This window comes from Serinus canaria, chromosome 6 (assembly GCF_022539315.1).
Source record: "Serinus canaria isolate serCan28SL12 chromosome 6, serCan2020, whole genome shotgun sequence".
Taxonomy (NCBI): Eukaryota; Metazoa; Chordata; class Aves; order Passeriformes; family Fringillidae; genus Serinus; species Serinus canaria.
In genome coordinates, this window is record NC_066320.1 from 25494206 (window position 1) to 25507044 (window position 12839).

The 12839-nt window shown below is 42.6% G+C and overlaps 1 protein-coding gene across 1 annotated transcript in view; it reads left to right on the top strand.

The window, feature by feature from the left end:
- RBM20 (RNA binding motif protein 20) overlaps window positions 1-12839 on the top strand; it is a 99601-nt gene that overhangs the window by 64371 nt on the left and 22391 nt on the right. The window contains exon 2 of the mRNA XM_030241471.2: window positions 10912-12091. Coding sequence (XP_030097331.2) covers window positions 10912-12091 — 1180 coding nt within the window. The remainder of the gene's footprint in view (window positions 1-10911; window positions 12092-12839) is intronic.

Below are 12839 nucleotides of genomic sequence, written 5' to 3' on the forward strand. Positions count from 1 at the left end.
AGCAGGATTTTGGTGCTGATACTTGAAGAGATCAAGAACATATGGCATAAACATCAACCGATATTGTTTGCCATCCACACTTGCTGCGTGTAATGCAACAGGACCGGCTCCTGTTGGCCACGTGATCCGCCTTCCAGTCCTCCATTTGGGGTGGGTTTTTTTGTTCCTAAAGTTGTGACTTTCTGGAAAGAAGCTTGTAAATAATCGGGGTGCAGAGAGCAGGTAGAATGTCAGTGGGATGTTACTGGGAGGCATGTGCGCAACGCTGACATCGGCTCCTGGCCACGCTCCCTCCGCACCAGCTCGCTGCTCCCGGCAGCCCTTCATGTTGCAAGAAGGTAAGATCATGTCGTGTCACCCGTGTCCACCCACCGAAATGCCTGTGTCCCCGTCCTCTCAGCAAGGAGGGACACTAATATGCCAAGTGGAGTATCTTAGCGATCTTTAAAATTTAATTTTGAAGTTCAGCTCGTTCCGTAACGAAGGGAGAAGACAGGGAAGTGCAGCTCTGGCGGCAACAGCTAACTGGGATTTCAGATTAAGGATACGAGCTGTTTTGGGCAGTAGCTTCTTATCGTGCTTAGCTTTTTGTAATAAAGGGCTTTTAGACTTTAAAAGACATTCCACACCCAATTGTATCCTATTGATTTGCCATGGTTAACCACCCGGTAATAAGCCTCATAGTCTGTGTTAGTAGACACAAAGCAGAATTATATTAGTGCTGTTTACAACCAGTGGGCAAAGAGTTATTTGCAAATCGTGGAAGAACTCAAAACACCAAAATTTTTTGAAGATGTTTGAATTTAGAAATGCCTTCATTAGGCTATGAATAGAGTTCTTTGGAATAAAAAAAGAAAAAAAAAGAGGAATCAAAGCATTATTATTTTTTGTTTGTTTTGTCATTTTATCATTTGGAGTTTTTCTAATTACTGATACTTTATACTTTAAGAGAGCTTTTTATTTTCAGAAATAAAGTCTGGTAAATAAATACAATAATATTAAATAAAATATATATTTTTTTAAAGAGCAATAGCAGTGATAGCTTTCTTAGTCATCTTTCCACACAGAAATGAATCTGGGTCCTAGGGTGTTTTGCAGATAAAAGATACATCAATAACTCAAGGTGTAACATCTACTGTACAGGCCAGTGGGATAAATAAAAACTTATTTTCTTCAGTCATGTAGGCTCCATAGACAGTTAGACAATAGCTACTCAGCAGAGCATGTACATTATAGTAAAAATGGACAGACCATCAAGCAAAAATTGAGAGGAAATAAGGCAGTGTTTAACCAAAAAGTAGTGGCCGGCCGTCTCCATTGACAGTTCTGTCAGCAGGACTGGGCAAATGCCCAGCTCAGTGTTGGGGATAGGTTAATATCTTCACACTTTTTCCTTCCTCACAGCTGCCACATGCAGTACTCTGAAACCTGATATTTTTCATCAAAAACTGATTCTTATTTTCTGTCTTAGTATACTAATCAATTTTACTGTGCAGAGCTTGAAGCATATTAACTGTCAGTAACTCTAATTAATACTGAAGGCAGACAGAAAGAGAACAAAATAATTGACATTATTTAATACAAAATGCCTCTTCCAATTTTGTTTCCTTTGTGGAAAATTCTTTTGGTTCCTGTTCAAGACTTAAACACAGTCCTGTTTTATGTTTTGTTTCACAAGGTTGATTGAATGACAGTTTATTATTTAAGACAATAAATTAAACTTCTCAAAGCCAAAGAGTTGCAACAGTTCTGGCACAGGCTGTTTTCTGCCAGAAGAAACATGCTCAGGTCTGATTCATACAAGTGTTGCCCTCTAACTTAAGAAAATTAAGGAAACCCTCTTCTATATCTTTTAAGATTCACATTAAATTTCTTTAGCATAGAAATTGGAATTCATTAAAGAAAACAGTGAGCAACATTCATTGCAAAACAGATAATGAAAGCTTCTAGGCTAAAATACACTGCGTATTACTTCTGTGTAACAGTATGAATATTATGGCCTAGTATTAAAGGCTGATTTCAAAGAGATCATGGAAAGAGAGCAAACTTTTTTGATGTTTTATACTTAAATTAAATATAACCAAAAAGGGATACAGAAGCATTGCTTTTGTTGCAGTGAAATCAGGAAAGCTTTGCAACATGCTTCAGTAACAGCTGAATTAGATTGGGGTTTCACAAGGTTAGTGTATAATTTCTATACACCAGTAGCATGTGAGAATACCTAAACAATAGAAATTTATAACATTTATGTTGTTTTAAAATATGCATAAAAGGGAAACAGAAAAATAGGCCAAAGTATATAGTCATGTAATATAAACATCTTAGGAAATCCACAGAGGTTCTGGTTTTCTAATCATAAATCTGATTGAAAAATAGCTGAAGTTTCAGGGGCTTTGGTTGGGTTTTTCCAAAAGTATTACTTTAAATTGCCAACTTTTCAACATTAGCAGTAAAGAGAAAGTAAATCATCTCGGCCACTTCAGATAGGAGCTATTCCAGCATTTCTGCTCCTACACTCATGTGCTATGTTGGTTAGTAGCTCATAGCATGTAAACAGCTTTTAGGGGAGATAGTGATACTAGATTTATTCTGAAATGATTGTGATGCTCCTGGGTGACTTTTGGTCACCAGCTGTCACTTTTCAGCTGACCTAGGGTACAAACAGGTACAAAAAGAGCCTAGGTTTGCATGTGATTTCTGTAGCCTGTAGTGTTCTGCCAGAGACTTAGTTTACTAATATGCTTTTTCATTAAACTTTTCAAATGTATCATTGGCACTAATATTTAAAAATAAAAGGAGAGGTTTTTTTTTCCCCACAAATGGCAATCCTTTCTTTGAACATAAATGAAGCTACTTTAGAAATAAAAATCCTTCTTTGTACTCTACGCTTTCCACAGTTATATGTCATTTTCCTGTCTACAAACTGAAGATATTACCTTGGTAAAAGGGCTTTTATATTGTCTTACATTACTGTGAAATAGAAATGGCTTATTCAAATGAGGAATTATCCACCTACCACATTATGGCTCCTACTTTCAACAGACAAATGAAAACAGCTGTGCCTCCAGGCACTGCAAGATATTGATACATTCAAACTTATTATTATTGTAGTGGTTAACAATGTCATGCAGAGAACACATTAAAATGAGGTGTGGTGAGATATTAATGTAATATCTCTTTTAGTAAATACTATATGTCAAGGATTATTTTTCGATTGGGCATTTGTCTATGCACTCATGTAATAAGCTTTAAAGGGTTTCTGACTTGAGTTTTTTCTATTTTAAAGTCGGTATTTTCTTTTCTTTGTTACATTAAAAGAAGCTTTCCAGATCCTTTCTCCCCAGAATTCTGTTCTTTCCGAGGGGAGGCTGGGAGCAGCGCTGGAGCACGGAGCCGTATGGCAGAGCCTCAGCGCTGCGGGGCAGGGGTGCATCTGCTGGAGCCCCTGCCCTGTTCCCAGCAGTTACCTGGCTCTGCCAATGCTAATCCTTGTCCCTGCCTTTTTGCTCACCCTGTGGATTTGTATTATGGTCCATATCACATTTTCTCCTGCTTTTCATCCCCCAAAAGAATTTCTGTGCTCCTTGGTCCCAGGCAAGTCCCTGGTGCTGTTCTGTTGACAGCTTGGGGCAAGAGCAGGAGGGGTTTGAGCACTCAGCACCCTGACACCACCACCTGCACAGGGCCCATGGCTGTTGAGGTCCTGAGTTATTAGGGTCACTCAACACCCCTCCTTTCAAGACCCCTACTGGGTGCTGGTTTGCAGGGATCATCCAACCAACCAGGACTTTGGTCAGTAAAGGGTATTTGAAGCCTAATTGATAAGAGCTGTTGCAGGAAGGGGGCTGGGGGCCAGGCATGGGCAGGATGGAAATGCCAGACTGTTATAGAAGCCCTGAAAGCTCCACAAAACTGTGACACAATTTCTCTGCTAATTTAGAACTTTGCAACATGTTACTGAGGTCACTGATCTGGTGCTATAGCTATTTCTGACAGGTTTTAGTGTAAATTTAAAATAAACTTTGAAAAATATTGTTATTTAATTTCAGTAAATAAAGGATTGCATTTCCTTGGGCTAGATGCTTGCAGTATAGCTAAAGGAATTAGTATGGCTGCCTACTGAAATTTAAAATATAGACCAATGTTCCTATGTGCACACTAATGCTCAGATATCTTTGACATGCTGTGGCACATCATCAAAACCAAACAACATTTAAATATCATGAGACATACAATAATTTTCCCAGCTTTTTGGAAATAATGACTTGGAGCTTTGGGTTTATATAGTACCTCTGCTAGACTATGTGCCTTACTTGAAAAGAGCTGAACTTTACCAAACTAAATATTTATGGAGAGTTGCATTGCGTGGGGGAAAGCAGAAATAAACTCAGTATGCAATGTGGAGTTCCACACGATAGATGAAGCATATTTTCAGGATAAAACATGTACTAAGTAACATATACAAGAAATGTGATGGCCAGCACAGACCTTGGTGGTACCTGGTATTATTCTTGTGCTGTAAGTGCCAGTTGTTTTCTATGGCATTGGATTCAGCAACTGAAAACAGCTAGAACAAAACAAAAGCAAATGTTGTTGCAAAGAAGCCAGAACACGTAGTTGATTTTAAACAACAATCTGAGTAACTTGCCCAGAAATATAAAGCAAGAGTTGTTAATAAGAAATCGGTCTCGCCAGAGGTCATCCACCCTTTTATTCTTGCAAATGCAAATATGTTTTGTTGGTTTATTTTTTTAGCAGAAGTGACTTTCAGGGAGGAAAAAACATGGTCTCCTAAGCATGCAAAGCAGAGCTTCAAGGTGGATAACATGTCCTTGAATTACTGGTGTTTGGAGAGCAAATGGAAAGTGTGCCACAGTTTCTTTTTTGGGAACATCTTTAGTTTATTTGATGCCTTAATTGAAAACTTGGGTGAGCAAAGTATCCATTGAATTGGTGCTGAGAGGAGAGGGTTTACAAGTGCTCTGGAGGCACCATGAGAATTCAGAGTAATCCTGACAAACCAGATCTGACCTAATGTGGATGCAATATTGATGAGGATAAAAACGAAATTGTGATACAGTTAATCCTTTGGACAGTCAAAAAAAGCAAGGACTGAACTGGTCCTTATTGTGTGGGAGGTCAGACCAGCAGAGCTCCCAAGATTGCCCCCAACCAGCATATCTGGGCAATATCCCTTCAGGAAAGGGGTTGGGTCTAACGGGGAACCACAGGGCTGTGCTGTTATAAAGAAAAGCAATCAGCCTGGGATTGCAAACAAGTGCAGCTCACAAAATGTGTAGAGAAGGGAGCTGGGATGATTGCAGAGAAGATAGGATAGCAGCAGCTACAGGTGAGAGAAGCCCTTCTCTGTGGGCATGGGGTGATGGGCCTAGGGTGGCAGCAGACAGCCACCATAGGCTTATGATGAGTTTTATAAAATTAAGGGGATTTTAGCAATTAATTATCCCTTGAGGTCATGAAATATCTTAACCCAAGATCAAACAAATATGTCCCGAGCGGTTGAGTTCAGCTTGATCCTGCTTCAGGAACTGGTCTAACCATCTTTCTAAGATCACTTCCAATTTTATTTCTGTGATCAAAACAAAGAACTTTTATCCAAGACAAAGCTACTGTGTTTTGCCCCTTTATCTGGTTCCTTTCTTAGTGAAAATTGCCTGGCAAGAGAATCCTTTGGTTTGAAAGTTTCAAGCCAAAACGAGCAGAAGGACTCTTGGTAGGAGGCAAGCACTTAACTCCCATTAGCTTTGTAAACATCAGGGTTAGCAGCTCTGTGATAACATTTTACATTTCATCTTCTAGATAACTGTTAGGTTAGATAATTGTCCGGTTAGTAGAGTTTAGCATTGCCAAACATGCAAAACTCACTTGACAAAGCACATGTATACATTGGCTGATGTTTTATTTTCCTCTCTCAGTAGTGTAATGGAAAGCTTCAGAAAATCATTATTTGGGATAAGAAAGGTTTTACTTGCAGCTTATACATGTATTAAAGTAGCTTAAGGTTTTTAGTGCTCCCCACCATTAGCTGAACTTACTGGGAAACATGATCTCTTTTTTTTTATCATTTCTAACCAGAACTCAGGAAAAAAAAAGTTTGGTGGTAGATGATTTCAGAGCTTAAATTATGAAGGTGAAGGGTTTTCTCCTTTCAGCAGTCTTTCCAAGCTTTTATGACCAAGAAATTCATTTTACTTGAACAAAAAAGTCCTACAAAAAACTTCTTGTGGAGCTGAAGGGAAAGTGAACAGTTATTTAGTATCAGCCAGAAACAATCTAAGGAAAAAGTTCCAGAGTTCATTTTTTAACCAATGCTCCAGTCTTTTTTGTTATAATTGCTGGATTTATTCAACAGGCAAAAGTAAATATAGACCCTGTATTATTTATAAGATCAGCAAAACAGCATCACATTAAATATAATTATAAAAATTAATTTATATAATAATTTATATATGTTGTGGAGTTTGCTAAACTTTGTCTTTACTCCTAACAGCGTTTGAAATATGATGTTGTAGTTCCCTTGTGTTCAAGAGGCTGGATTCTGTCCTAACATACAAACATGCAATTTTAATGAAGCGCTGTCAAATTATACATTTTAATTTGAAAACCACGTCTACCCCTAATATCTTGCCAACTTCATCATCAAACAGTTGATTTGTATATTTTTAAGGCATTTTTATTTGCTTTTTTCGTACAGTGGCAATTGTTTTGGATGAGTTTAGAGAAGGCAGCTCAATATATTTCTCATAAGTGATGCATTACAGGGAAGGGATGTGTTCACCTTTCTACATAACAGAATGATTTTGTGCTTGCATAATTAGGAAATAGTTCTGTGTGATGTATTCAGGAGTCCTGGATCATTAACTTAAAGTTTGCTAACTGATTCAGAAGCAATTTTAGAAAAACCAGCATGCTACTGCACACATTTAAATCTAATACTCTACTAGTGCAGAGTGATGATACGTTTAGGATACTTGGGTACATTAATGTCCTTGTAATTTTAATTCTGAAATTTTAACATAGTAATGCAGACTGCTTGGGGGAAAAAAGGGCACACTCTGGAACAAAAATTATTAAAAATTTCTCATGCGAATATTTTGACTGGTGTAATTATATGTAAAGACTTGTCTCATGGGGGGAATGCAAAAATCTTAGAATATGTGCAAGATTCATGGAAGATACAAGAAAAATTCTATACTGCTATGAATTAATTTTTTTAAAGTATTCAAATTCACACCTTATGCAGCATTTCAAATATTTGTGAATATATAAATAGTTGTAACTCAGATCATTAATTTATTAGTCCAGATATTTTTTTTCTTTCCTAATTTTGAAAGGTGCTGGACAGCATTTTAAAACCCTTAGTTTTGTCAGTTGAAAATCGAGCTCCAGGTTGTTGATCTGTTCTAATAGACATGTTTTGTGGTCAATCTTTTCATCACTCTTGTAGACAGGATTGCTCAAATAATCCAGCCATCTAGATACCTTACCTCTGACACTGTTCCTGGATAATAAAAGCATAATAAAGATTACAGAGATAGCAGGTGGGCTGAATTGATTTATGGTGATATGACCTTGCCAGTGTTTGCAATCCCATTGTGAGTGCTGCGATATCAATGTACAATTTCAACTCCCATCTCAGAGCTGTATGAAAATTTGTCTGGGCTATGGATTTCTTTACCGAAATTGTGTGGCAGCACTCCTGCCTGTCATTATTTCAGTAAAGAAAGACCATTTCTAACCTTCCTGGTGGTGCTGGTGTAGGCCAGCTGTACAGCGGGTGTTAAATAAATAATTGCAGAGGACAAGTTCTGTTTACTTTTTACATTGCTGACCTTATAATCGGGAATGTTTTGCACGGGATAGAGCTAACTCTGTCTGACGCAGGCCAATTCCCTGAGCGCTTGATGCAGAATGAGAGCTTCATTCAGCTGCTTTCAATCATCTTGTGGCAGAGACCCCCCACGAGCAGGTGGAGGCTGCCTTTTGGTAACCTGAGGATGAGCTGGGGGTGGGAGGTGTGTCCAAATGGGGAATGGCACCCACAAAATACCTTAGCTGAGTGCTATCCTTACCTTGTGTTTGCACTTTCCAGTAGGTTAGTGAGTCAGTACCAAGATTGTTTACAAAATTATGTTATCAAATACATAAATATTTTGGTAGTAGAATAGAAAGAAAGAAGCTTTCAAAGCTGTGTACTCTGGCCTGGTGTATCTCTTGCATCGTGTATTTCACAACAGAACAGAAATCCTCAAATCTGGGTATCTCTCTAAAAGATGCTTTATGTACAGCTCTTCTCCAACCTTCTATCTGCATATCTGCTTTCCCACTGACCCAAGAACAAGCACTTCCTTCTTTGCCTTGGTTAGATGATAAAATATTCTGTTTCTGCTGTGGGAGGATAAACTTTGCAACCCGAAACACTCTGAAATCTGGAAATTGATAATAGACATGGATTTTGAAGGTTTGGCCATTCCCAAACCTATTGTTGCATGGAAACAACTGTTCCCTCTTATTCTGTCCCTCTGGAAGTGGGTTAGAGGCTGTAGCTTTTTCATACAAGGTTCATTTTTGGTAAGGTTTCCTGCAGTCCCAGTCTTTCCTTGGTTTGGACTGCTGGCTTGCAATGCAGGGATTAAGCCAGCAGGCACAGGGAGCTGGTGCTGCCCTGCTCCACAGCAGGGTCCAAAGGCTGTTGGTCTGAAGTGACCAGAGCATTTCCAATGCAGCTGTGCAGGGCACTCCTGGCCTTGCCTTCCCCATACCCAGCAGCAGATCCCCGGAGCAAGCACAGAGCTGGGGAGAGCCAGAGCATTGCCCAGGCAGGGGTGCAGGTTCTTGGAAACAGTGTTCCAAACTTGGTCAAGACATGAGGCTGAGGCAGCTTCAGGGCTTGTGGCAGTGTCAAGTGAGATGGTTTAGCTGGAGAAGGAGCCTGTGCCTGTGTCCAGCAGGTAACCACCAGAGCTGGGAAGTGGCTGCAGCTGTTGGGATAAGCGCACTGCTGCATAGGCTTGCAGCACAATGGAATTAGATTGCTGGGAACAGGAGTCATCTGTGGCTCCTGAGCTGAAACCATTGTACTCTGCTGGCTTTTCTTTTTGAGACCACTGGGCAGATCTTATTTGCATGCTTTGTAAAAGTTTTTTAAAGAGTTTTGCAGCTACTTAAAGAACAAAGGGTATAACTAGCTATAAAATGAAACTGTTGGCAGGACTGTGGTAAATGTCAGAAAACACGCCATGAGTCAAGGCACTCCAGATGCTGGTGGCACAATACAGCCTAGGCACAGGGCCATGCCATGACCCCAGTGGCAATGACAGTGTGTGTGCCATTGTGGCATTGGGGCTCATTGAGCCCCTCCCACCACATGCACTCCTCAGCAGCTTTTGTGGGTCCTCAGCATGTCACGTGCTGGGGTTTGTGAGGCTCTCCATGATGTTTTGACTGTACTTGCGCCCTGACTCTCTTCCATAATCAAATTTACAGCAAACTGTGTTGTAAGTGCAAGTCAGAGAGTAAGTGATGGAAACCACATGGGGAAACAAAAGGCACCTCAGCTCTGAAGCTGAGCACTGGTGTCAGCCTGTGCTGGCAGGGAGTCTGTCATTACATAATGATGCATTTATCCGAACGGTGGTTTGTGTTTTGGGAGACAGATGTGCTTTGCAGTTGCTAGTGGAAGTTAAATGTTAAATATGAAACCCATTCATTTTCTCTTAGTCATACGTTGGATTTAAGCAGATGTTTTCCTAATTTGTGGTTTTCAAATGTAGCATGCTGACAAGACATTTATCATTAACTACAGCTTCATCCATGCAGTTTAGCAAATTGGCCAATTATTAACAGTGAGGGTTGCGTGGTGGTTGATGCATAGTTCCTGCTACTTTGAAAGGCCTCAATTGAAACTCAATACATTTTTACAATATAAATTAATTGAGCTTTGGACCACATCCCTGTTGTGTGAGTGTTCTCTGCTCTCACTGTCAGAATGAACAGCCATTTGTAATGCTATGAGTAGCTGTGTTGTCTGTGAGCAGAGGTGGTGGAAAGTGAAGGATAACATTTTTCCAGTAGGAGCATGAAAATGATAGTTTGGTGGTGGTGCTGTGAACTGGTGAGATGTCTCAAGGGTGTTTCCCAAAGCAAAGAACCACCATGTGCCTGAAAAATTCATCTTATGTTTTCCCAGCTCTGGAGTTCAAGCAGGCAATTCAGTCATTTATTCATCCCATGTATGAGACTTGAAGGACAACACTCAGTGTACCTTTTATTTCTAGGAAGTATAAAGACCTTGATTTTCACCAGCTGGCACTGCAGAAATTTTGTCTTAGATTCAAGTTGAACAGGGAAAACTCTTGAGGACAGCTTGTTTGTAGTTGCTTCTCATTCAGTTTTTTTTCTCCTCTATATTTTCATTTGCAAAACTATAGGCTTTGTGACAGGACAAGCTTCTGTGCAGATTAATAACACAAGGACTGTAAACAAAATAAATGCATGTGGAATATTTTCTCTTGTGGAATATTTTCTCTTTATACAGCTAGATGTGCTAGGTGGGAAATACCTGTGGGGCTGGCTTTAAAATCCTGTTTGATGTCCTCTTTTTCACATCTGCCTGCTTTGTAGGAAAAGGGAATAATTATGGTATCACAAAATCAGCCAGGATCAGTGATGTCTCAGCAGGGAAGCTGGAGGTTGCATGATGTGCAGAAAAGGGGGAAAATTGCTGATTTGGGGATGTTGTGGGAGGGTCTGTGTGGCCTTTGCTTTCCCTGTGTTTGGATTCACCAAACCATTGGCAGCAGCTGTGTATCCCATGCTGGGTTTAAACAGGAGGTGGGTGTAGGTAGGCATGGGGTGAATTTGGCTAACCCAGATGCTGATCCTTTGCAGCGCTGCCAAGCTCCTGGAGAAGAGTCCATTCTCTGTTGGTGCCCCGAGCCCCCTGCTCCCCTCGCCGGCGAGCCTGCAGCTGGCGCAGCTCCAGGCACAGCTCACGCTCCACAGGCTGAAGTTGGCTCAGACTGCCGTCACCAACAACCCGGCCGCTGCCACTGTCCTCAACCAGGTGCTCTCCAAAGTGGCCATGTCGCAGCCACTCTTCAACCAGCTGAGACACCCCACGGTGATGAGCGCCCCGCAGGGCCACGCTGCAGGCCCACCCCAGGGGCCAGGCATCGCTGGCTCGAGGTTCCCCTCTGGTGGCATTGCCTTTCCTGCCCAGAGCCCGGCCTTAGCTGCCCCAGGGGGAGGTCTGGGAGCCGTCCAGGCCCAGGCGCCCAACACAATTGTCATGAATCCCTTTGGAAGTGTCATGGCTCCGACCTCTGGCCAGCAACCCGTGGTGGTGGGTCTCAACAAGGCAGGTGCTTCTACATCTACTGCTGCAGGGGGCTTTTATGAGTACAGCAAGCAAAATGCCGTCACTGCTGCCTCTCAGGTATTCGCCTCGGAGGGGGAACAGTCCAGCCAGCACAGCTTCCTTGCTGGTGGCACCCACACTGCCACCTCAGCAGCAGGGCCGCGCTACGAGAGTCACTTTGGGGCTCCCGGCCAGCTGCAGCATGAGGCGGCAGCGACATTTCCCAAGGAGTCCTACGGGGCAGCAGCACAGCACGGTGCAGCACGGGCCTTCCCCAGCGACCCACACACGGGCTCCCATCCGAAAGGAGATCCCGGCCCTGTCTTGCATGGCAGCAATACAAGCAACCAGTGGGAAAATATCCCTAATTTCCCCAGCCAAAACAAGTCTGACCTCATGCCCGGCGACAGCCTGTGGCCGTCAGCAAGTCAGCAGCAGTATGAAATAAGAAACGAGCTGTACAACCCCGAAGAGCCGACACCTGACACAAAGTTCAGCACGGCCGCCCCCCCCGCCTTCGGCCGCCTCAACCACAGCGCGCAGAGCTTCGGCAGCCCTCGCATGAGGCAGAAGGAGGAGCGCAGTGGCGGCACGCCCGAACTGCCCACCCGCTCCCTGCCGCCGCACCAGCTTGGCGACCTCCGCGGCGTGACCCCTCTCCACTTCCCCCACATCTGTGCCCTGTGCGACAAGAAGATCTTCGATCTGAAGGTGAGTGGTTTGAGGGCGTCCCTGGGCACGGTTCAGACCCTTGAACAGGCTGTCAGGTGACTGATCTGGCTACCAGCTCCTGCCACCCCTCACTGCCAGTGTCCATCACCACAGAGGTGCCCTGAGAGACCCAGAAACAAAAGTTTTGCTCAGGGCATGGTACATCTGTTTCATGGCAGTTACTGGGGCTTCGAAATCCAGTTTTGTTCCACGTGCTGCCGTGAAAGACAGTGAGATTACAGCACTGATGTGAGGAACATGAGGTCTGAGCCGAGGTCCTAGCTCACCTCATGGGCCCGGAGCGAGGTGGGGAGGAGCTTGAAGCTGATCACCCAATACTCAAGCCAGTGTTGCGACCGACATCTGTAGTTTCATCTGCTTCTTTTTTTCTGATCCCAAAGGCTTCCCCCTAACACAGCCTCATGGAAGCAGCTTGCTTAAACAAACCAGTGCATTTTTTGGGTAAACTTACTTTAACAATTCCTCTGTAAGAAATTTTTCTTGCTTGTGTCTCACAAGAAAATTTAGGTCTCAAGGTCCCCAGGGACTTTGACCTGAAAGCAAGAAGCTGCTCAGCTCATGTGGTACAGACTGTGCTCTCTCTCTCTTTTCTGTTCATACTGCCAAGGGAGCTCCAAATTCAACCTCACCCTCAAGAAACAGCTTCCCAGTTTCCCAGGCAGTGTGTTGTAGGTCACGTTATTTAGGTCACGTCTGGAGAAGGCCACTTAAGTGGACCTCTGAGCCC